The sequence below is a fragment of the Dermacentor silvarum genome, chromosome 6 (assembly GCF_013339745.2).
Source record: "Dermacentor silvarum isolate Dsil-2018 chromosome 6, BIME_Dsil_1.4, whole genome shotgun sequence".
Taxonomy (NCBI): Eukaryota; Metazoa; Arthropoda; class Arachnida; order Ixodida; family Ixodidae; genus Dermacentor; species Dermacentor silvarum.
The window spans coordinates 132,393,269-132,417,518 of NC_051159.1; the positions used below are offsets into that span (position 1 = coordinate 132,393,269).

General features: G+C 46.5%; 1 protein-coding gene across 4 annotated transcripts in view; it reads right to left on the bottom strand.

The window, feature by feature from the left end:
- The window catches only part of LOC119456024 (uncharacterized), a 43,592-nt gene extending 36,601 nt beyond the window's left edge, over window positions 1–6,991 (bottom strand). For 3 of the 4 annotated variants that reach the window (XR_007467561.1, XM_037717617.2, XM_049669507.1), the window contains exons 1-4: window positions 6,695–6,817; window positions 5,228–6,559; window positions 4,996–5,136; window positions 2,195–2,368 (exon numbers count right to left, since the gene is read on the bottom strand). Coding sequence is in view for 3 of the 4 variants with exons in the window: in XM_037717617.2 (XP_037573545.1) it covers window positions 2,195–2,368; window positions 4,996–5,136; window positions 5,228–6,559; window positions 6,695–6,734 (1,687 nt within the window). In the remaining variant the exon portion in view is untranslated. Of the gene's footprint in view, window positions 1–2,194; window positions 2,369–4,995; window positions 5,137–5,227; window positions 6,560–6,694 lie in introns of all 4 variants that reach the window. The other variant, XM_037717618.2, reaches the window with a different exon arrangement.
- Window positions 6,992–24,250: the final 17,259 nt, after the last annotated feature.

Here is a 24,250-nt window from a genome sequence, read left to right on the forward strand (position 1 = left end):
TTGCCCCGAGCACACACCATTCGTGGAACACACACACACCTTTAAGCCCAACCCTCATGGAGCGAACTTCCCCGACGATGTTCGCGCGTCAAAAAATGCAGCGAGACGCGCCGCCATGTTCTCGTCTCATCGCACCTCATGCGACGATCCAGTGGCAAACGCCGCCGAGAAGCTATCAATGTGGCCAGCCGTGAAGCAGGAGATCACTGTTTTTTATATGTAACCCACAGTAAGGTTTAGCACGTTACCCGCCATGTTCTCGTCTCATCGCACCTCATGCGACGATCCAGTGGCGAACGCCGCCGAGAAGCTATCAATGTGGCCAGCCGTGATGCAGGAGATCACTGTTTTTTAAATGTAACCCACAGTAAGGTTTAGCACGTTACGACACTTAATAACGTCATAACTTAGTGTTTTTTAAATTTTTCTTGAGTTGTGTCTTCCACATTTTATGCTTGGCTTATTCGCAACCTCCAGAAAGCGCAGAAACAGCTTGGCTCTGCCAACATTGTGCCCATGCGGATACAGTGGGTAGTGTCATTAGACAGTTTTAGTTTAACGTAAGCGTAATAGTGGGGTTAAGGGAAATAGCGTTACCGTTCCGCAAACGAACTTTGAAGAAAGAGTTTTAGTAAAGCGTGATAGCATAGTTTACGTGCGGGATAGCGTAGTTTACGCTTTGAATTTCGCATACATAGGGCACCTAAGTAATTCTATGTGTGTGTGCGTCCGCAAAGTGCGAGAGGCAGCGCAATGGAAGCCAATAGCACGATGTATTTTTACTTCCCATGTTTGCCGATCTGCAGCGAAACAGACAAGCAGTACAAGCTGTCTACAAAAGCCTCTGAAATCTTCCCATCTTAGAGGCCATATGCCGTTGTCGCGCTTATCTCCCAACTTTACCGACAGGTGGCGCTCGCATCTCAAAGAAAATTTCTCACGCTAGGCTTAGGCGCATTCGAAACGAGAAGCGATCTCGAAAATTCCTCAATATTAGCCATAACACTCTCTCGTCGAAGTGGCATGAGATTAAGCAAAAGCCGTTTGCGCAGTCATTTGCTATGAACGAAATGAGTTCTACAAAAACAACGCCAAATTCAGTTCGAAGCAGGCGACCGGGACCGCCGCCATGTTTTACGTAAACTCAATCCCCTGATGCAACGGCCAGAAGTGCTGCCTCCTGATTGGATCGGGCTTGTCGCCGCGCGCTGAATGCTTCCGGCGGCGGGCGAAAATATCTAGCCCCTCCAAGTCGGTGGCGCGCGTCCTAATTTTTGACGCCAGCCGACGAGCGGCCGCCGTCGGATGAAGTTCGCCGCCGCCGCTTGGACGCCGGAAATTCGTTCTATGAGGTTCGGGCTTTAGACACGCAGCCCACAAGTAGCAGCAAACAGCCCAAACTGACAAGCAACACACTATTTCTAGATCACAGTGACCTTGTCAGCGACTTCGCCACTGAGTTTACCTGCTTCAGGAACATGCCTATAGTTTGCGCAAAGCAGGTAATCCCATGGTGTATTTTCACATCTGGAAAACTTCCAAGGGTATAGTTGGAGACCAATGAAAAAAACCTTTACAGGAACCAAACTTATTTTCAATAAAACTTGACAAAATATTCAAAAAATCATACAAGCCCAAATTCGCAAGCTTTACAGATTATTTGGCACAGTAAGCAGGTGTTACAATGATGTGCTTTCTTTGTGAAAGACAAGCCAACCAGCTAAGGAGATTGGTTTCTCAGAGCAGAATTTTAGGCAGGAGTGGCGAAAGATTCACAAGAAACATTCACAAATAAAACCTCCATTCTCATGTGCACTTATAAGCATGCCATGAAATGTTGCAGCAACTCAGAACTCATGGAGTAGTGGTGTTATAATCCAAATGAAAAAGGTAATGGATTCGTGGTTGTGGTTTCAATGACAACAGACTTGCATTCCATGCCATTGTATGTCGCCTTCCTTCCTATGTATGAAATCTAGCTGCACAATTGTGTCTGCCATGACAGTCACACACCTTCCTTACTTATTAGCCACCCGTCTATTTTTTTCCATCTAATGTTCTCATCTGTACCTTTTTTATGCACAACATTCTGTTGATTATTTGCATTGGTGCAAATAGGGAGTTTAATCTCCTTTACATTTCTCGCTGTGTGCGCTATGACATTCATCTCACGTAAGTAAGTGGAGGTGCTCACAAAAGATGGCTTTGTGAAGAGCCCTTCCTTCAGGGTCAAATGTCAAAACTCTGTCCTGGGAAGTGTCGGCAATGATGATATTTCCTGACGGTGTAGCTGTAACGCCTATTGGAAAGGCAAACTTGGAGCTCCTGTAGGTGTCAAATTCAAGAGTCAGCTTGGCAGTGATGGTTCCTGAAATGATAAATCCAAGGTAGCCGTAGTAAAGATATGCAAATATAGGCTGCCACATACCACAGGCAGAACGAACATAACAGTCGAAAAGATTTTTTTTTTCATAGATGCTTCAGATCAAGTGAATAAAAGAAAATCCCAAAATGTAGCACCTCAATGACAAACACTGTAAGCACATAGGTTGATTATTATTACAATAAGTCTAGTATCCTGCAACGTGTTCAAACTTCATCGGTTCTTAGTAAAGGTATACCTTTACCACGGAGGAAGATTATTTAGGAGTAGAAACTCCTGTCAGCGCGGGCGCTCGCGTGCGACCAGATAACGTCACATTAGTATGCGCCAAACGGGGGCGCATCCAGTGGCGGCGCCTTGCGGCACGTCATGCAAGCAGCAGCGAAAAAAAAAAAAAAAAAAGAGCAGCAGCCGGTGGATCGGCGGTGCCGCTTGGGCGCGTTCTCTTCGGCGGCACCAGTGTCTCCCGCGCTCAAAGTAGACGACACAGGCGTTCGCTTCAGCGTGCACACCATAGCGTTGTTTTTGTGGGCCTTTAAGTCAAACAGTAACTGTTCTTGTCGGTGTTTGTTCGAGGGCCGTAATACTAACAGTGCTGATACGTGCAGTGTACCCTTGTTCGGAAATCGCTAGCCTAAGATGGAATGCAGGTGGGATGTGTGAATGCCCTCAGTAGAAGTTGTGAGGCGCGCGGCCGAACGGGAGCAACGCGCGCGGCCGCGAACGAGAGAAACACACGTGACCAGTTGCCTTGGCAACCAAGACGGCGGTAATTTCTTTCTCAGCCGCCAGGTGCCACCAGCATGATAGTGGCTCCGCGGGCTTGTGACATTATCTGGTCGCCGCAACTGGCGGAGTTTCCACTCCTAAAGGTTTCTTGCTCCGTGACCTTTACTAATAACCGATGGAGTTTGAACACGTGCTGTGCTGTTATCTATAGATAACAGCACAGCTTCATAAATCAAGTGTAACATTAAAGCTGCATGAATGATATATGTAAAAGTGCTGATCACCTTAAATTCCTTTTCATTGTCAGTAAGGAGTAAACGATGAAATTGATATCACACAGATTATCTGTGACAAAAGTAAGCTATTGTGACCATAGCACTTCAGCGACATGGACAAGAACAAAAAGAACAGTGTGCTAACTTTCAACTGAATATTTATTTTGAGAAGTAACTTATTTATAGCTGCACTACATTACCAAACTACAGAAACAGATAGGGCAAATCATTGCCTGTGCAGTCCAGCAGCGTCCAGATAAGTCATTTTGATTCTACTCATTGCTACAGGTGAGGCGCTGACACAGCTAGCACCTGCTTTTGCGATCAAGCTCACTTCCACCATTTCCCTCGCATCTTTAACACCATTCTGTATAACACACAGCATTACTTAGATATATAATGTTTAACGACCACAATCATCACAGTGCACTGGCAAATGCCTATCCTGATATCGGTTCAACTTTTGTTTGTGCTATCTTTGCCCATCATATAGGCATCCCGCAGTCAGCCCTACGCATACCTTACCACGTGATAATGGAAGGTGGTACACCACACTCCATGCACACGACATGAAAGGAGACTAGCGCTTCTCCACGAAGCCTTGGTGCACATTTTTGAATGGAATGCAGCCTTGCAAATTCTTTAAAGTTTCTGGGGAGCAGAAAATACTACAGAAACATTTACCTTTCAGGCCACTTTATTTAAATCATGTGATAGGCTGTGGGAATACAGCACAACTGCTTTTTCCTTATATTCGTCATTACGCTCACACATGTCATTCACTTTTTGTAGCCTATTCAAAAAAAAACGTTCTGCCACTGAGACAATAGATAGTTAGGGTACACTGCAACAAAAAGATGCTCTTTTTGTCTTTCAAAGCTCCCAAACGTCACATGAGGGCAAGATTTGTGGAGCAAATGATGAGAAAATATTTGCGATTGCTCGCTTCACCAGCTTTGAATGCAACGAAGCATTGCAGTAGAGTCTTTTTTCACCCAAAGGCAATATTCCTAACATACAAGATTAGCAGAAACGCAAAGTTGGATGTCTAAAAATTGGAGTGTCATTTGCTGGAAACTTATGCACAATGACTAGACTGTCAAGACACTCCAGGCAGAGCAATTTCCGGCTATGTATGCCAGGCTAACCCCGCCTGCTTCAACATCATCACCACCACCACTACCGTGGTACCACCATCAAGACACTCCCGAAAGTAGGCAACCACATCTGTCACTGTCTGAGCGTTATTTGAGTTTGAAGTAAATTTATGCAATACTAGGTGACCGTCCAGACACCCAAAAAACTTCCATGTTTTCTTTTAGACATCTATAATGCTAGGCAAGAAACAAATTGCTCAAGACATCTCTAACCCAATTAAATGGACAAGTCAGTAAATATTGATGATGGAACGGCAGCACTAACACAAAAACAGAAGAAGTTAAAGAAAGGACACATGCCAACGAACACTTAGAGCATTAAAAAAAAAAAAAAAGACTACATCAGTTTTTGGTAGCTGTTGAAGCAGCTGTGCAAGCAAAGCAACTCCCAACACTGGCAAAAAACTAAAAGCGGACAAGCTGTTATTTGCAGCATGGAAACATCACTCACCTGAAAAACCAACAGGCTCTTTCTTGTGAGTTGAAGGTGACACTTTCGAGCAAGCAGTTGACCTCTTTGTTGACGAGTCAGGTGCCACGGTTGTCACAACATAGGTTGGCTTCAGGGGGTCTCCCATGCTTTTTCCACCATCTGCAGAACTTAGCAATGTAGCAGCCCACAATTTTTTTGCAAGATGACATGCCTATTCTAGCTGATTTGCAAGACAACCTTTCCAACTCACCGGTTAGTGGAGCCGCTGTGCCAGGCTTGCTAACAGGCTTGCCAACAGGCTGAGATGAACCAGTGAAGAAAGTGTTTTCGCTTTTGGCGACGTCGTCAACAGATTGTAGAGGTTTGGAAGAACGTAGGCTGCTGTAGCTTGCTGAACCCAGCGACGATCCACTTAAAGCACTGTTCTGACTGCTCAGTGCATCATGCTTTGTTACAGCTGTCTGTCGACGAGGGAGCTCAATGTGCGAGAAGAACTTGCTCAGAACATCGTTAGGTGGTGGTTCTGAACTCTTGCCAGAAGGGTCAGAGAGGCTCGGTTCTATCGCTGATGATAATAAGCTTTGTACAAACGGCTGCTGAATTTCGCTGGGCAGGTCATTTGCATGTGTCGTGACAAGCTCCTTGCAATGCCCTTTAGCAGCATCAAGAGGCATTTGCAATTCTTTTGTAACAACCGGTTCTAGCTTCTCCTGACCTGTGGCATTTGACACATGGGCACTTCCAATGTTCATGACCTCTGCTGCAGCGGTGACGCCAGCTACCATGCTTAGGTCTTGCCTTTCGGTGTGTGCAGATTCAAGTTTATGCCGCCCCTTATGTGCCACTGCACCTTGAACAGTTATTTTAAGTGGACTTCCATTAATGTGCTGGCCAAACAGGGTCACCTGGACGTCGTAGGCTCCTTCCCTGCCTGCAACAAACTCCAATTGGTACACGCCATTCAGAAGATCGATATTTGATATCGCTACCTCTTCGTCGCCTGCTTCATGATTAGCGGAAGCTTTGGAGTAGTGAATAAGCTCAGGAACATAGCCCATCTGACACATGTAGTACATTATGACATTACTTCCGACATGGTACTTATGCATCTCATAATTTTCGATGAAGCTCATCCTCTGTGGTACGGCGTCACAGGCGCGGATGTAAGCAAAGGACTCGCATCTGAAGCCCTCCACGCGTCTCACTTCCAATGTCAACAGTGACCGCAAGCGGTTAGCATGGAATATCTTCAAAGCCTCGGCTGTCTGTCTGTTGAGCTGTACTTTCCAGTCTACATCGCTCAATTTATCTTGTTTCTGCTTGCATGCAAAGTCAACTTTGCGAACAAGCTCGTCGCGCAACTGGAAGAGCTCTTTATCGATATGAGCCACGGCTTCTACTTTCTTAAGTTCTATCACTTTACGGAGGTATTCCACGTTCTGGCGAATCGTTTCCTTGGAGTAACCTCCGGCAGAACACGTTTCAAACGCTGCAATAACCTTCTCAACTTCTATCATTCTGCGGTGGGCCTCCGCGTTGTGGTCGTTGAGGTTCCCTTCGGCCATCTTTTTCTGAGAATAACCTGCGGGGGTTGAAATATAACACATTTTATCAAGCGCTGCCGTAGCCCGGCGAGGTCCGTAGTACAAGTGTTTGTCTAACGCATTAATATACAGGCACTGCGCAAGTATAAACGGATAACCAAAACTGGGCTTACAACTTGAAATAGTAGGCTTGAGGAGACTGTTCATAGGCATGCTCAGCGCGCAGGCAAAATGCCGGCGTCAATTGCCACACAAGCAGACACGAGAGTTCGCGACGCGCTTGTACTCACCTTCAATTCGCAATTTCATCAGATCACATTTCTAACCACGGAATGTTTTATAACGTCGGAAAGCTTAAGAACACGCTCGAACAGACGCCGCACATAGAATAAAGACCAACGCCGCATGCGTGCTAGCGTTGGCAGCAGTACAAAACAACACGGGCGCCGCCATGCGCCTAGGGACTCACGTGACTGCTCCCATGGTCCTACGGTGGTCCTACGTGTCATACCGCGCACTGGTCTTGAGCTTGAGCTGTGGTTGGGTGGCTGCAGTATCTGTCGTCTGCTTTTCAAGAGCTGGCGTTCCTTATTCCACGACTGTGCGGTCACACTTACTGCACAGTCGGCGAAGTTCGTGGGCACTGTGAAGGCTTCATTAACACTGCATGCAGAGCCAGAACACGTGTTTCTAGGACTGCTGCAAAGCATATACAGACACCTCTGCTCTACGGGCGCTTAAATGCGCTAGTCTAGCATAAATTGCAGCCACAAACATGAAGAGCCGTTTATCGCTGCCCCGCGCAAACTATAGTGACACCCTGGCAGCCTTGTTTAGACCCGATTTAAGTAGTGTTCCTGTATATGGCTCTAACCATATACACTGCAGGGACACTAAGGCGTTCTCTGATCAAGTTTCCCAGCACACTTGCTACACAATGCGACGCACGCACCATTTGTCTGAAAGAGCTACTGCGTGCCAATGAGTCCAAGGATCAATCTCCCCATCAAGTACGCATAATTTTGTGTGTGTGTGAGATATCCGGCAAAACAGCAGCAGCAGCCGCAGTCAGCAAAGTTAGAGATTTCACATTACATCGACGAAAGGCGACGTTTGCAGGCACTTATACAGACGAAGCCGCGACCTGATTGTGTCATTGTGCTGTAATGGGCATTCCCCGCATGGTTAACTGTACACCTTGTCGCCACAAGACGCGAAGCGAAATTCACTGAAGGTAATTTAACTATTTCTTCCACTACATAAAGCAATGAGACTATAGTAGCGCAGCCTAGCGAGCGGAGCAGACCAGCCTTGAGCCATAGCCACATATCCTCCTTGCTAGCCACCATATAGTACGGGTACAGGCCTGAGCGTCGTTGTCACCATTCATCCATGTGTTCAACCTTTTGGGACGTAACATAGAGTTTCATATTACTATATGGTTATTTATTTAGAAACTCTATGGGACGTAACCTTCGTCCTTCTTGTACCATAGGCTCTCCAACATTATTCTGTCGCGTTCTTTGCACTGGTCAAATAGATAGCTCATGAACCAGACGCGGCATTCATTAGTTCTAGATTTCTTCGACGACTAGCCCTCCCCCCCCCCCCCCCCCCCTTAAATCCCCCCTCCGATCTGTGCAAACATATCAAACTGCTCATCTTAAATTAAATCATGGGTTTTAACGTCCCGAGGCGGCACAATGGGCTTTGAGGGACGCCGTATGGTGGAGGAATTGTGATTAATTCTCACCACCTGAGGCTCTTCTACGTGCACCCAAAGCACGGCCACACTAAAGTCCCTAGATTTTCTGCTCTTTTTTGAAACAACAAAATATCTAGGGACTTTAGGCCACACTAAAGTCCCTAGCTTTTCTGCTCTTTAAAGCAAAAAAAAAAAAAAAAAATGTCACAGTTTCGCCCTAAGGGCGAAGTAATGAATGCGATAGCAACACAGCAATGTCATACGAACTAAGGTGAGCGGCTTTGGCAGCAATATGAATTGTAGTAAACATGAGCTGATTAAGCAGGTATGCTTCGGCGTAAGTATACCGACATGAAGAGAGACTCGATGACCACGAGAAGGCGCGTGTGAAACGGTGGTGTTGATGAGAAGCGCTTCCCGTGGGCAGTGCGTGCGAAGGGACACACCCGTAGCGCTGCACTGCCGATCCGGGCAGCATTGCATGTGTAGCGTGCGTTTGAAAATGTGGCCCGACTATTACTAACTGAATGAACAAGCGTGGTGTGAGCGCGCACAAACAAACATGAATAGATCATACTGAATGACTGCAGACAACGACTGTCAAAACGCTGGCAGCAAGCGCATACGCCGCAGCGGTGAAGGTACGTGCGGTCTATCGTTTCAACGGAAACTGAGCGGCGAATGCACAGCGCATACAAAGGTCGGAGCCGTGTGGAGATAAGAGACGATGCGGGCGAGCGACGAGCGCGGTTGTTGGCAGAGTAGAAGTGCGCCCCCCCCCCCCCCCCCCCCGCTCCCTCCGGCGCTGGCTTCCCGCTTCCTTGCTTGCGCGTGGGAGATTGAGTGCGTTCGCTCTCCGTGATAGCGCGCGTCCCCGCACGCTTCCGCTCGGGCATACGGCGCGCGGCGACGATTTTATCTATAGGGAACCTCACGGCGACGACGACGGCGACGCCGACGGCAGAAATCCGGTTGAAGTGTCCATATAATTGCTATCGCAATAAAGTATCTAGGGACTTTAGGCCACACTAGTGTTTCAGAGCGGCGGCGCGGGCGTTCGCCGCGCGTCGCGTTTTCGCGAACGAGAATCGCGCCATGCGGTTCCAGCTTTAGGCGCCCGTTCCTGCGGCGAGCGTCGGCGTAACCGAGCGAACGAGCACAGACAGACAGACAAAGAACTTTTATTCAGGTCCTGAGGAACTGCGTTTGGACGCCCCCATTCAGTGGGAGTCGGTAGCAGTCGCGGGCCGCTCCCACGCAGGGACCGGAAGACCGTGGCCCTCCGCCCTCTCACAGGCCCTCTGGACAGCCCGAAGTTGAACCGAGAGGTCGCCGCTTTTAAGAGCTTCCTCCCAGACCTCTTCGTTGTTGAACTCTGTGTCGCGTAACGCAGGACATTGCCAGAGCACGTGAGCTAATGAGCAGTACGCCTCTAAGCAGTCCGGACATTGCGGTTTGATGTTGGGCGAGAAGTGACTAAATCTGCCCCTCGAAGGGAAAGACCCCGTTTGGAGCATCCTAAAGGCCGTCGATTGCGATCGAGTGAGTCTAGGGTGAGGAAGTGGAAAAGCCCTCCGAGAAAGATGATAATGAGTCAAGATCTCGTGAAAAGTGAGGAGCGAGTCCCTGTACCTCCCGGCGTCCCCGCCTTCGAATCCGCCGGCACCGCCGCGGTGAGCGAAACCTCGCGCACGGTCATGGGAAAATTCATTTGCGTTGGGAACGTCGGGATGTACGTTGGCCCCCATGTGGCCCGGGAACCATATTATAGTGCAAAACCCGGCAGCCCCCTCGCTGCCGAGGATGGCCGCTGCTTCCCGCGAGATCGAGCCCGAAGCGAAAGCCCTAGCTGCGGACCGCGAGTCCGTGAATATATTTGGACGCGACGGGTCCTTCATTGCTATAGCGATGGCCATTTGCTCAGCCACCGTTGCCGAAACATTTCGAACCGAGGCAGAACATAGGAGTTTGCCAATATGGTCGACAAAAACCACTGCGAAGCAATCGGAACGCTCGTACTGGGCTGCGAGATCCCGACTATCTGCAACCGATTTTAATAAAGAACGGGCCCGAGCTATGCGGCGCCCTACATTGTATTGCGGGTGGACATTTCTTGGAAATGGAGCTACCGTAAACGTACCTCTGATTGAGGACGGTAGTCACTTTACGCTCGTTAGTCTCCGTAAGACCGCAGCCTATGGATTCCAGGATGCGCCTACCAGCCCGCGAGGACGATAGACGCACGACCTGAGCCATCTGCTGGGCCTCGATCACCTTCGAGAGGGAGTTATGTATGGGTGCTGGTGGTGATAGGCAAGCCTAGAACTCGCTTTATACTTTTGCGCATTAGTGCATCGATTTTTGCCTCTTTCCTTTTGGACCATTGCAGCTCCGAAGCGACGTAATTAATGTGGCTCATGAGAAACGCATGGTAGAGCCGTAGGAGATTGCTCTCGCTCAGCCCTCCCCTGCGGTTCGAGACCCTGAGTATGAACCTAAGCATGTTCTCCGTCTTGGAGGTGACGCGGGCTATAGTCTGTGAGTTGCCCCCCTTGGACTCCAGTAGGAGTCCGAGGATCCTGATGGAGTCTACCCTGGGGATCATCAGCCCATCCCGTGTGTATAGAGCTATGGGAATCTGCTCAGCGACAGAGCGAACGCGGAGCGCCGCAGGAGATGAAAGACGCGAGGAGGGTGCAGCGGGCTGAAAGCGGAGGAGGGTATGGGGAAAGCGTGAGAAGAAAAGCGTAGTGCGTCTACGAGATGGCGCGAGATCTAGCAGCGAGAGTCGTCTGGCAGGTCTGTCAGCGGCGGCTTCTGTGAATCGTGCCCACGCGTCACCCACGCGTTGGCTTTTGCGATCTCCAGAGCGGGGTCTCGACCGCATTGCATGCATTTTGGACCATGGATGGATGGATCGTCCCCATTGGAACGGGGTGGTGGGTTGCGCCACCAAGCTTGTTATATTGTCTAATGTCCTACCTGTCATAAAGAAACGACGGATTTCCATCACCAAACTTTCTCAACCCCTATTGGGAACTTCGTTTTTGTACGTTTATTGTCGTATACTTTTCTTCCACCAATCTTCCAATCGTCTCTTACTAATAATCTCTATTGTGGACATGTTTACTGTCCCCCTGCTCTTGCTGAACCGAAGGGCTTCAAGGAGGCCAGAGGTGCATAAATCGATCGCTGGGCAGATATCTTCACATTCTAATAGAACATGCTCCATCGTTTCTCTAGCTTTACTGCGGCGAGCACATGCTTCTTCTTTATTGTACCTCGCTGTATAAGTGTGTGTTCTAAGGCGTCCAGATCTCGCTTCAAAAATTAAGGAGCTTCCCTTAGAGTTATCGTAAAGTTCTTTTCCCCCACTGCGAATCAATTTTTTTCCTGTACAAATATCTGAAACCTCTCCCAGCCCATTTATTTTCTTCCATATTCCTCAGTCGTTTTTGATAATCAATTTTACAGGGTAAAAGCGCAGAGCTGCGCTTCCCTAATTTCAAAACTTGTCGAGCCGACATCACCCTGCACAGCTTCATTTGTATTCTGTCCGTGAGCGCCCAATGGGAGGCGTTCCACTGACCTTTGATTGCCATCGAGTCCTGATTGTACCCCTGACTTCAAGCAAACAACAGCATTTCCAAACGTAAGTCCTGGAACCATTACACCGTTCCAGATACCCCAGAGCACCTCGTACCAATTTTGTGCAAGTGGCGCTCTGTGTTTCATTATGGCCGCATTTCTCTTCCCCTTTGCGGTTATTGCTTTTCCTGTGTTTCCATATAGCTGTTGCCTTCGTTTATCCATGTACCACGTTATTACAGCGAAGCTGTTAAGCGCCCACTCTTCGATGGTCACGTCCGGCAACAGAAAAAATTACACCATCTTCCCGTAGGGGAACCCTGAGTAGTATGCGAAGCAGCCATGGGTTCCAGAAAAGGTAGTTTTATGAGCTGTATAAACTTGGACATGCAGCAGCACCAGCAACGCGCAGAACTGTTGTCGACGCCGTCGGCGTTTTGCCCGCGTTCGCACCGAACGCGCGCGGCGTTGGTGACTGTTGCCGGTGCCTCTGGGGCGCCTACCGTCGCGTCTTAACCTAAGCTGCTTCGCATTATCGCGCGCGCAGCCGCAGGTGTTGCCATTCGTTGCGCAATCCGGAGAGGAGAGGAGCGTCGGATAGGAGAGGAGGATGCGCATGCGCAGTAGGGGTGTGGACGCACGGCGGTTGGATGGATGGAGGGAGGTAGGGAGGGAGGGAGTGACATAGCCCCAAGCATAAGATGCTTCGCATCTAAAAAAAAAAAAAAACTGCCAGCCCTTCCACTAGGGTGGAGATGGAAGAACAGCGAAGCTGTACTATGGTGGGAATTATGTATTTCCAATTATGACTATTAAGATGTGATGGTGTAATTGGTTATTTGAACTATTAAAGAATGAGAAATATATATGATCCGGTGGTTTTCATTTATTTGATGACTACAGGGACCACGACGGTAAGTCGTGGACGGAATCGGTAAGTATATATATATATATATATATATATATATATATATATATATATATATATATATATCGGTTTCACCCGAAAGGCGAATTTTAAAATGTCGCAGTTTCGGGTGAAACTGCGACATTTTTTAAAAATTAACACTGCTTGTTGGAAAATCGAATATTTCGAACCAATATGCGATTTTGCGTTCCCCTATGCGCTTACACTAATGGAACTAATGCAATGGAATTAATGAAACCTGCCGTGGTGGCGTCGTGGCTTTGACGTTGCGCTGATAAGCACGAGCGCGCGGAATTAAATACCGGCCACGAAGGCCACATCTCAATGGGGGCTAAATACAAGCAACACCCGTGTACCGTGCATTCGGTGCACATTAAAGAACCCCAGGTTGTCAAAATTACTCCGGAATCCCTCCACTTCGGCGTGCCTCACAACCATATCGTGGTTTTGGTACATAATGCCCCAGAATTTAAATAATTTTAATGAATGAATAAAATCAACTTAATTAACGTACGTATAGTGACGGTCCAATATTAGAAATTTCGAATCGGATTAGAATATTCCTGAGAGAAAAAAATGCCTTCGAATGCCGAATCTAATCAAAACTGATGATTTCATTGTTGCTCAATACATTCACTGCGCGCTTAAATGTGGCTTTTGAACACGCGACAAATGCATGCGACAATATCAAGCGTGAGCACTCGTCTCGTGCTCACGCTTAATAACAAACTCCATATAGAATCGAATACGAATCGGATATCAAAAACCATATTTTCGATTCGTATTCGAATTATTGAATATTGCACATTCCTAATTGAATGAGAAAACGTTCTCGAGTCACGTGGCACTGGAAGTTTGCCTGCAATAATTGATCTTGGATATACAGTCAAACGCCCTTATAACGGAACTCTTGGGACTTCCAAAATATTTCGTTATACAGGTCGCTTCGTTGTAAAGATCGCGCACCGTACCACTCGCCATAGAGCAGGCTGAGCACGTGCAGCTGCAGAAAATATTTATCTAGCACGAATTCAAGGGCCACTTGGTGATTTAAGCCGATATCGTTTTTTTTTTCCCCTTTTTTATTCCTGCATACTTGGTTCGAAGGAGTGTGCGACTGCAGCAGACGCTATGACAACGAGGTTCGCGGCATGCATGCTCAGCGGCGAAACCGCGAACTTGCAGCATTGTACAGCTGCAGAGCGTCGAATGACGCTATTGCCAGGCTCGTCAGGATTCCTGGTTAGGCTCTCTGCCGCCTTCGTCGACCCTCGCCTTGATTGCCTCGGCGATGTGGTCAGTCGTTAGCTCCGACGTCAGCGTACGGGGGGTTCTACCATATAGCTGTTGGGGTGCCCGGAAAGCAGCTATACTGTCCGGACGCGGAGACTCGGACAGTATATAACCCTCCCCCCTCCCCTTTACCACGGTGACGCTTCCTCTATAGGCGCACCTGTGGCGGTTACGGACGAATTTGGCGGCGGCACTACGTGCGTTCATTGCAAAGCATTCAGCCCTCGGGGTCGCCTATACCGGCTATGCTCCTTCGTTGCCCTGTCAGATTCGTTGCAGGTGTCTCCGCTGGAGAGGCGTTCCCAATATACACATGGCACATATGGGAATTCGACCGGGACATATGCGAAATCCTTCGTTATACAGGTCATATAGTAGCAGAGACGTTCGTTGTATAGAAACGCTCGACTGTATAGTCGAACGCCATTAGAACGGAACGCCTTTGCTACAAATATATGTAATTATATTATTACGTGTAGCTGATGCCCAAGGCTATTTACAATTTATGTACAGGGAAGCTAACGGAGGCCAAAGTGCGGGAACGCGTTCTCTTCCTTCTTCTCGGTGCAGCCACACCGGGGCGGCTGTTCCGTATCATCACCCCCTGCAGTAGAGGCACCATCCCGGTGCTTAAGCTACACATCCGCGGTGAAAGGTGTGTGGTATGGCTTTAGTCTCACCACGTGAATGATGTCACTTGCAGCTGACGATGGTGCTGAGAGGTCGACGGGGATGATTTCATACGTGACATCGGTCACTTGTCGTACCACAATACTATATATATATGTAATATATGTCCACGCTTTTCAGGTACAGATGCTTGTGCAATTTAGCCGCCCTTTTATTTTGATCCATGTTCCCGAGTCTTTATTCAAGACTAATTTTGCTCTGCGCTTCCCTCACTTCAAACAAGGCCCAGCCCATATGTCACTTTGCACTGTCTCATTTGTGGTTTTCCCGTGGGCTCCCAAAGTCAATCGGGCTACCGATCTGTGGTTAACTTCCAACCCCAACGAGATATCCGATTATAAGCCCAGAATGACATTTGCGAACGTTAGCGCTCGCGCCATTACTCCTTTCCGCATTACACGCACCACCTCATATGTATTGGGGCCCGCAAAGTGCTCTATGTTTCATGATTGCTGCATTCCGCTTCCCCTTCACTTTCAGATTATCTTGGTGGGCGCTTGAGTATTTCATTAATTGATGTATACGCCGAGGTATTCATACTGATTGACTATGGTTATGACTTGCTGTTGAATTGACACGACGTAATTATTCGTCTCTTCATTAAATATCATAATTCCCGTTTTCTCTGTGTTAAACTTAAGGCCTAAATATGTCGCTCCAAGGGTCTGAAAATCTCTTGTATTATCCGCTAGTAACACTATGTCGTCCGCATACATCAATCCATGGACCTTCTGTTGCCCCATTTGTCTATTACGCATGCAGGACAAATCAAACCCTAATGTGCATAGTTTGCAATGTAAATTCAATTTAATTGAATTTCTGACTGCGGAAGGTTGTGGCTTGTGTGAAGATTTGATGCGGCTGGATTTTGGTCTTTCACAGTCCTTGCCCGCCTCCGCACAGTGCTGACGTCAGCGCAGGCGTCCCTGTAAACTGCAGTCAGACGCCGATGAATGTTGATGGAAGCACAACCTTCCGCAGTCAGAAATGCAAATACAGCCCGCTGTTTCAACCGGACGTCACCACTGGATGTCATGGATTGCTCGATTACTCTGGAACGAGAAGAGATAGGAAGGTGAGGCAAGTGACATTATATAGCATAAACATCAGTGCATTAGTGATAAAGAGTTCAAAATGTTTCCAGTACTATTAGCAAAGTAGTGGGCTTGGAGGCATTACTTTCTGAATCACCCTAACCGAGGTTACCGTAACTGGCCTGTACGAGCTCGTCTTATCCTTATCACCTTTGCCTTTGTAGATGAGCTTCATCTTGCTTTCACGCCATCAACCGAAATGTTCTTCGTTCTGATCACTTGCTGTATGACATAAGTCAGCAGTGCCTTGCTCTTTGGACCGAGGTTTTTGATTCGCTGTATTGGCATTTCATCGGGTCCTGCGGCCGTGTTACTAGGGACATTTTCTTCTGCTTTTTTTTTTTAGTAAATGTTTTGTATGCTAAATTTTGATCTCTCAGGCTTCTTTGTTGTTGCTGTATCTGTTTGAGTCTGAAATAGGCTTTCTTTCGCTCCGAAGGTGTCCCTAATAACGTCCGCAGACCCTAATGAGCCACCATATCAAATAAATTGTATATTCATTCACTACTTCCCACAAGCTTCCTAATATTAACTATTAAGCGTAGGTAGTTGTTATGTAGTGACCATATCGGTGTCGATGTTCGCGGTGTCGATGTGACGAGGCCAAGCAGGCCGACAGCAGACAATGGCATGCGGCTGAATACAATCCAGAATTGAATTGAATTCTGGGGTTTTACGTGCCAAAACCACGATTTTATTATGAGGCACGCCGTAGTGGAAGACATCCGGGTTAATTTTGATCACCAGGGGATCTTTAACGTGCCCCCAATGTACGGGACACGGGCGCGTTCTTGCATTTCGCCCCTATCGAAATGCGGCCGCCGCGGCCGGGATTCGATCCCGCGACCTCGTGCTTAGCAGCGCGACATCATAGCCGCTAATTAAGCTACCGCGGCGGGTAATGCAATCCAGCAGTTCTGCGCTTGACTGCTCGTAGTTACCCTAGTGGTGAAGGAAACAACTTAGAAGCAGTGCATGCTCCCTCGTAGACGCCACGCAGGAACGCCTGCGTCCATGCCTTTTATCTTTGCCGCCAAGAGGCTTTGCGGGGAAGACAACTCACGATGTAAATTTTGATGGAAGACAACTTCTAAAACTTCCCTTCAATAACTTGCCTTCGTTTTCCTTTATAGGTATATCTAATTATTTAAATAAACAACTAATTACTGCGCTTAAAGCAAAAAAGCTTATTGTGAGAGATCTTTCGCAGTTTAGAAACAATATACAATGTGCCACCAGAGGCATCGGACACCTCAGTGTTGTATTGGCGGCTGCTAAACATAGGCCAAAAATGATTTTTTTTTGCACATTTATTGTCACTTGTGCGCACTGCTCCCTCTAAACACATTTCTCGCGCAAAGTACAGTTCCTGAGAATTTTAATGTTAAAAAAGTGAAATTGTTGTAGGATGCCTTGCTGTCGCAAGAAATTCATCCCGAAATTGATTATTTTGTCTGCTTTAATGGCGTGTAAAGAATTAAGGAATAGACAACGGACAAATTGAATTTTAAACTTAAGGCTTCTGTTCGTTCTGCTGGAGAAAACAAAAAAATTAGTGTTGCTCTCATAATAAAGCAACAAGTTGGGTTATTTTTTTTTTTTTTTGACAGCGCCTCTCATATATGACGCTTCGTTCCTTACGATAAAGTACCGGTGGTGCTTGCGTTGGTCAAAAAAATCATTTTCAGGAAAAATATGTTGCAGATGACCTATTATGTTTTCCTCGGGGCACCTCAAATTTTTTCATAAGAAATCGCTTATGGTCGTGCGCCAAGGTTGGCACAGTTGGCGTGAAATGATCCAAACTGAATTCTTGAGAGTTTTCTACCGCTGGCCAAAACTTGATGGCGTCATAAAAAAAATCTGCTCTCTACAGGCGGTAGATTACATTTACTTTTGCTCCTATCTAAATACATTGAAAAAGAGAAATAACCTTTATCGGCAAACACCCTACTAATTTTGATGAGATTTGTTGTAATTCAAAGAAGCTAAAAGCTAGTAACGTTAAAAGTGGATTTTCAATTTATGCCTTGAATGTGTTTATAAAAATTCATTAAAATTGCTACTAAATTAAAATAAAACTCAAGTCCCAAGTTTACAACTTTGTGACTCAACCGTAAAAAATACAATCTCAATTTCGTAAATTGCACTTATGTAAGCGGACAAAAGTGATGTATTATACGCGGCTCTGAAATATATACCTCTTATTTGGGAGTAGGGTTCTTGAAAACCCTTGTAAAAATTTTAACAGTGTCACTTAAGCTGTAAATTCGTGTATGGCATTTCTCCCTTTGAATAACTGTAGCAGATTCAGTTGACAAAAAAAAAAAAAGTGATACCTGTTCTTGGCGCAAGTGTTACGGATTTGTAAACTTCGTGCTTCAATTTCATTTAAGCGTTTCCATTTTCGGCCCTTGTAAAAAATAATAATAAAAAAAAACTTCGAGGTCCTCAATCAAAACTCTGCTTGCCACAGTTGCCAGGATTTAACTTTCTTTCTCAAATGCAGCAAATTTCGTTCAAATCGGTGCGGCTGTTGCTTAATGCATCGTATTTTTACAGCGTTTTACGTGCATTTGCATAGGGAAATCGAAGTTGCCCATGCGCTACGAAATTTATTTATTTAAATTAAATCTTCCTCTTAAGTCTTACGCCACAGACGTTGGCTGACATGCGTGGCACGTGTACAAGGACTCACCTTGAAAAGTCACCTGCAGCGATTCCACGGAGATTAAGACTGCGAGACAACCACACACAGATTAAAAATTATTGTTCTTTCTTTTCCTTTTATTTCGAAAAAGGCTTAACAAGTCTTAAGACAGAGCTGTAACAACCGCTCGCTGAACGAGAGAATGTATGAAAAGACGCTGAATTATGGGTGAGAGTCGATCACACGGAAATAACCTGCAAACTCGCTCCAACTACTCTGCGCTTTCGTCTATAGAAGACTCCTATGTTTTGAACTGTATATATATATATCTATATATAGATAAACAAACGGCGAAAAAAACGTGCACTCTTCTCGCTTTCTTCCCCCTCCCCCAACCTTCGCCGGCAACTCCTCTTCACATGGCTTGCATCAATGTCGATAACTCAGCGACAGTGTCCGCGCAAAAAAAAAAAAAAAAAAATGTTCACAGTGCCCGCATCACAACACAAACCGCGGCCATCGCGGTAATAAGTCGGCGTCGATGAAACAACTTCACAGGTTATAGTGAGAGCTACAAGGACAGTGAGGCAAAGAAGCACTTGGTATTCCAGGCAAAGCCGCGTATTTCATACTTTAAGCAAACTTCCGCTGCCTCCATGCGCTGATGGTTGGGAAGCAGCGTTTCACGTTGATGCATAACAAGCACGTATCTTTCTTCTTTTCTTTTCTTTTTAAAGCTGCAACGGTCAGCACATGTGGCGCGGTGCTTCCAAAATACCTAAAACGCTCAGAATTTGACAACAGCGAAAACTTGACCTCTGAACTGTTGGACTTCATTGAACATAGCAAACTGTGCACGTACTTACATATAATATGCATGCATCGCACACTTTATGCCGCAGGGCAAACCCTCGGGAAAAAAATACAATAACAAACTGAATCTAATCTATACTTTTTGTCTTGCTTCGCAGCTAGGCGCAATCGTTTTAAATAAAAAGGTTCTGAATTCACATTAAGCAGGGAGTGTGGTGTATCACGTGTTATAAGAGGCTCAGATTACATCGTTAAAGGGGTCCTGAAGCACTTTTGTCGGCCTTATGCTATGGTTAGGTCTTTCGAAATCGTTCTATGCTGCTGATGCCTCAGGGCATGCCTTCCGGGACATCATTCCCGTTAAATGTCTGAATTTGTGGATTTTTTTTTTTTTTTTTTTGCACATGGAAGAACGAAGCGTTTACAAACGCGTCCGCGGAGAGAAAAAAGAAAGAGGGGGGGCTAGGGGAAATGGGTGGCGAAAGAGAGAGAAAACGTGCAGGAGAAACTGAGTGCAAAATCAAAGCAGATATCGAGCGGAGGCCGCTCGCCCTGGTGAGCATATTCAGGATATCCCGCCTAATTCGAAGTTTACCAAGTAAAATAATCTACGCAACGGTTCAAATGAGCATCTAAATCATAGAGTAAAAGACTAGAAGGAAGCGTCACGTGACAATTTTGAAGTCTGGTCATACAAAAATACAAAGGAAAGACTCAGAGGAAATATGCCCGGCTAAAAATCACCGCAATCGGTGATCTTTAGCCGCCAAGCGCACGAAGAGTGTGGGGGAGAGTGGGTGGCGAGGGCCGATTGTGGCAGGGGCGTCACTAAATGTTGTCACAAACCAGACAATGCCTCGAGAGGTCCGGCAACCATGGATGGCCTATTTCCCAGAAGCCAACGCGCAGAAAGGCCTTGAGGGGAAGGAGTGGCGGCGTCAGAGGAACTTGTCTTGCCGAGGCTAGATCTCTAAAGTCATGCTCCCTTCTAGTTTTTTTTTTTTTTTTTCCTTCCGCCGTGGTCTATTTGACTAAACACGAAGAAACTGTCGAGATAAACCTTGGGGCACTTCGAGGCCGCCAAGCCCCCTGCTTTCTCTCTCTCTCTCGACAATCGTCACCCGCACGTCCGCACGGGGTTCATGTTGACGGAAATGAAAAATTAAGAAGAGCGAACGGGTGCCAACGCCTCCTACAGACACCAGAAGGCCTTCGCGCTTTTAAATTGTGACGTCACATTCTAAGCCCAAGAGCCGATAGGTTTCCGATGATCATGATGATTATGATAATAATTTTTATTGGCATCCTCTTCGAAACGGGGTGGCGACAAATAGTCACTTAGCCTGCTTGAGCTAATCAGGTTTAATTATACATCAATTGCAGTCTAGCATTTTGCCAATCTATCCTTGATCTTTTCTCTCTTCATTAGAACCTCCATTTCTATATTATAGAATTACCTATGCCTGTAACGATTCCCCCCCACCCCCCTTTCGATTTTTTTTTTTTTTTGTCATCAATGGCCTAAACGTTTCTAATCTCGACAGTTGCCCAGTAAAGAACGCGAGCTTCGCCTCGCGCGGCCGTCTTTACTGCACAACTCGGTGTGCGGCGGTAAAGCGAACCTTCCCGATGACGTCACGCTTAAAGGAAGAGGCTTCCTGTTGTATACAGGCGTCGTTCATTGGGCGGGCCACTTCAGCATCGTGCGCGCTTGCAATGGCAATAGAAAATGAGAAGAAAGTTAAAAGGGAAATAATGTCCTTGTAAAAAAAAACCTGCAAGACCGACGAGATATGCTCCAGGGCCTCTTGAAGTTGCGGACGTAAACATTTTGTTCTGCAAGCCGCGGCGTACAGTGGTGGACGAACGCATCGCTTCCAAAGCAGGCAGTATGTCATACTGCGGGGAAACCGAGCTCACCATTTCAAGACGCGACATTACGCCTACTCCTCCCCTTCAAAAAAAAAAAAAAAACACCGGCCAATCGGTGATACACGTTTTGCGGAGATGCATCAGAGATACTATGGATGAGAAGAGTTGACAAGCAAGAAAAAAAAATGGAAGGACGCGGACAAAACGCGAGAATGTCATTCCACACACAGTGTTTGCAAACGTTCGTTCAATTCGTTCAACGCGTTCGGGGAAATAAAACGCGGTTATCGGCGTAGGTATATGCAGCATTCAACGAGAGTTGAATACACTGCCTGACAGGATGACGGAACGCTGAACTAGTGCGAGGTATAGGGTGCCTGCACGGTAAACACGCATCTCTTCTGCAGTGAAATCTGTACTTTTTTTTATCTGTTGTGTCTGGACCGACCCGCCTAACTCCACAATATTCTCATCTACTTATTTCCTTCTTCTTGTTCTCGAACTGGTTCTTGCAAGTTCCGACAAAGCTTCTCTTGTGCAGCTGGAATAGGCAGACCAAATTTACATAATCCGAACGCGCAAGAAAACTAACGCAAAAAGAAAAAGAATAATGTTCATCTTTGCGTCACAAAAACTTGCTCGCACAAGGTACAGTACACACCGAGGGAACCCCGCGGAAAACGAATTTTCCGGGGGCGCGCATGAAACGGACTATATATATTCTGGCTTCGAATGGACAAGATGCGTTTCAGCAGATAATATACTCTCAAGCACACTGTAGAAATGAAAGAAAACGAACATTGCTGAAACGAAGTATGCACTGAAATTCGCGCAGACAAACTGTCGCGTATCGATGAGTCTACAGAGTCTGTACACACTTCCTTAACCGCCACATGTTCTTGCCCGCACCAGGAGTCACTGCATCTACGTAAACTCATATAGAGACAGCCATACAATGTATCACATGATTCCGTGAACACTATATAATATGCATACAACAAGGAGACGCGTTGCCCGATGCAGACGAATTACTACGATGTTGTGCCGCAGAAGTTTAACCGAGAACCGGGTGTGTTATACATATAGCTTTTGGATGCGTTCGACGCCATGCTTTTACGAAGCGAGCGAACGCAGTCGCTGAAACTTGTTTCGCCCCAGTTGTGATTATTGCTCTGTTTTCTTGAGATCTAGTGGGTACTTGGCAATGGCTGCGAGAATCGATATTAACTCTCGAAAGCTTCATTTTTACTGAGTTCCACTCACTTTTAACGCGGGAGAGTGCTTAAACCTTGCCGACTCCGAGGAGGCGTCTCACTGAAGACGTTGTGCCAATATAATGTGCGCAACCTCATCGAGTGTGCATGCATTGCGAATGAAATGCGAAAAAAAAAGAAAAAAAAAGAAAAGAAGCTTGTTGCGTTGGTTTATTCGAGAGGCGGCATATTTCATTTGAAAGACTATTAGGACAACGTGCACTGTATAACCTGACTCACTTTCAATTGCGCGCGCGCACACACACATACACACACACGCTCCTGTCTACATGCTAATGAGTTCGCGATTATTGAAGCTCTGGTGAACAGCAGCAGGCCAAGAAATGGTATGCGCGTTGAAAAAACACAACCAAGTTCGAAGGGCGGCGCAGCTTTCGCGCCGAGTTCGCAATCTTTCATATATATATAATTATAATTCCTATAATGCGTTCGACACTTCGTCCCTATCGGATGCTACGTCATTCTAGAATACGCTTAGCATTTGTTGACGTCCTATTATAGAGTTCAAGGCAGCCGCTGCACTTGTACCGCTTCCCGAACGGCACTGCTATAGCCGCTACTAGTTAGATAAGATCAGAACATGCCCATGATTAAGGTGTGCTCCCGAGCGTACTCACGTGTCTAACCGAACACTGGCTGAAAAACAATGAATAATTGATTTAGAATGGGTCGAGAGGTACTGCCGCAGACGTACGCTAGAGTATACCGAATGACGTACGACGCCAGCAGCAGCGCTTCTAGCTACATCTTGTGGAGCTCTGTTCAGCCAAAATGCATAATTACTATTGCATTTACCAACTATATTTAAACTGATCTGCCGTCGTAGACGCATCGGTATAGCCAGCAAGAAGGCGTTTTGTATTCTTTGTTGTGTTGAGATAAAAAGCCTTGCCGGCGCTGTCACAAGATGTCGATTCCAAAGCAGGTGCTGTCGGCGGATGTGCCTTCTGGTATTTCGGTATATAACCTCCCCCCCCCCCCCTCTCCCTGCCCAGCTAGGGCGTCTCCGCTGCGTTAGAGTTCACTAATAATAAATACCGGGCATATGAGAGCCAGTCATGCACATATACAATAGCATGCTTACGGTGTATGGTTCATTTAGTGCGAAATGGAAAAGGTTATATTTTTTTTATCTTTTCTTTTACGGAACAATTGTTACTATAGTTTCTGCCCAAGTTTGCGCCACTACAGATGTCATCAAAGGACACAGTCCTATTATTATTCCGCTACTTAAAGCTTATATCAAGTCACTAAATGCGTTGCAGTCTAGAAAAAGACAAGATTAACTTCAAGTAGCATTTCATATTAACTTTGGTATAGCCCGTATGCAGCCAACTGGGTAAAGCGCGTACGCCTTCTGCAAGTGCAACCACCTCCCCCCCCCCTCTTACCCCCCACCAAACATCATAATTTCGTCATAAGTTCCTCGTAGTAAGAGAGGGGAGTATCAAACGTAGCGCCGAAAGCACGGACGACAACTTTACGTTTCTACGGTTGCAAAAATGCAAACCTCCAGCATCTCTAAAGACTACGAATTGGCCTATACGGCCTCTACACAGTATAGAGGGATATCATGTAAAAAGAGTGAGTGTGGCATTTTTTTTTCCTGCCAGAGAATATTAAAAAGGTAAATCCATTTGGACGAGTTGGAGGCGTTCGATCGAGAGGCCTGTCGCCGGCTTCACGTCGTTCTAGGACGTTATTGTTGTTTTCTGCCTTTTTTTTAAAATTCTTCTTTGCCGTCGAGTTTAACGAACTGTGCGCGCCTATACTGCAGCTTGTTGGACCACGGTAATGAAGTGGCCGAGACGACGAAATGACT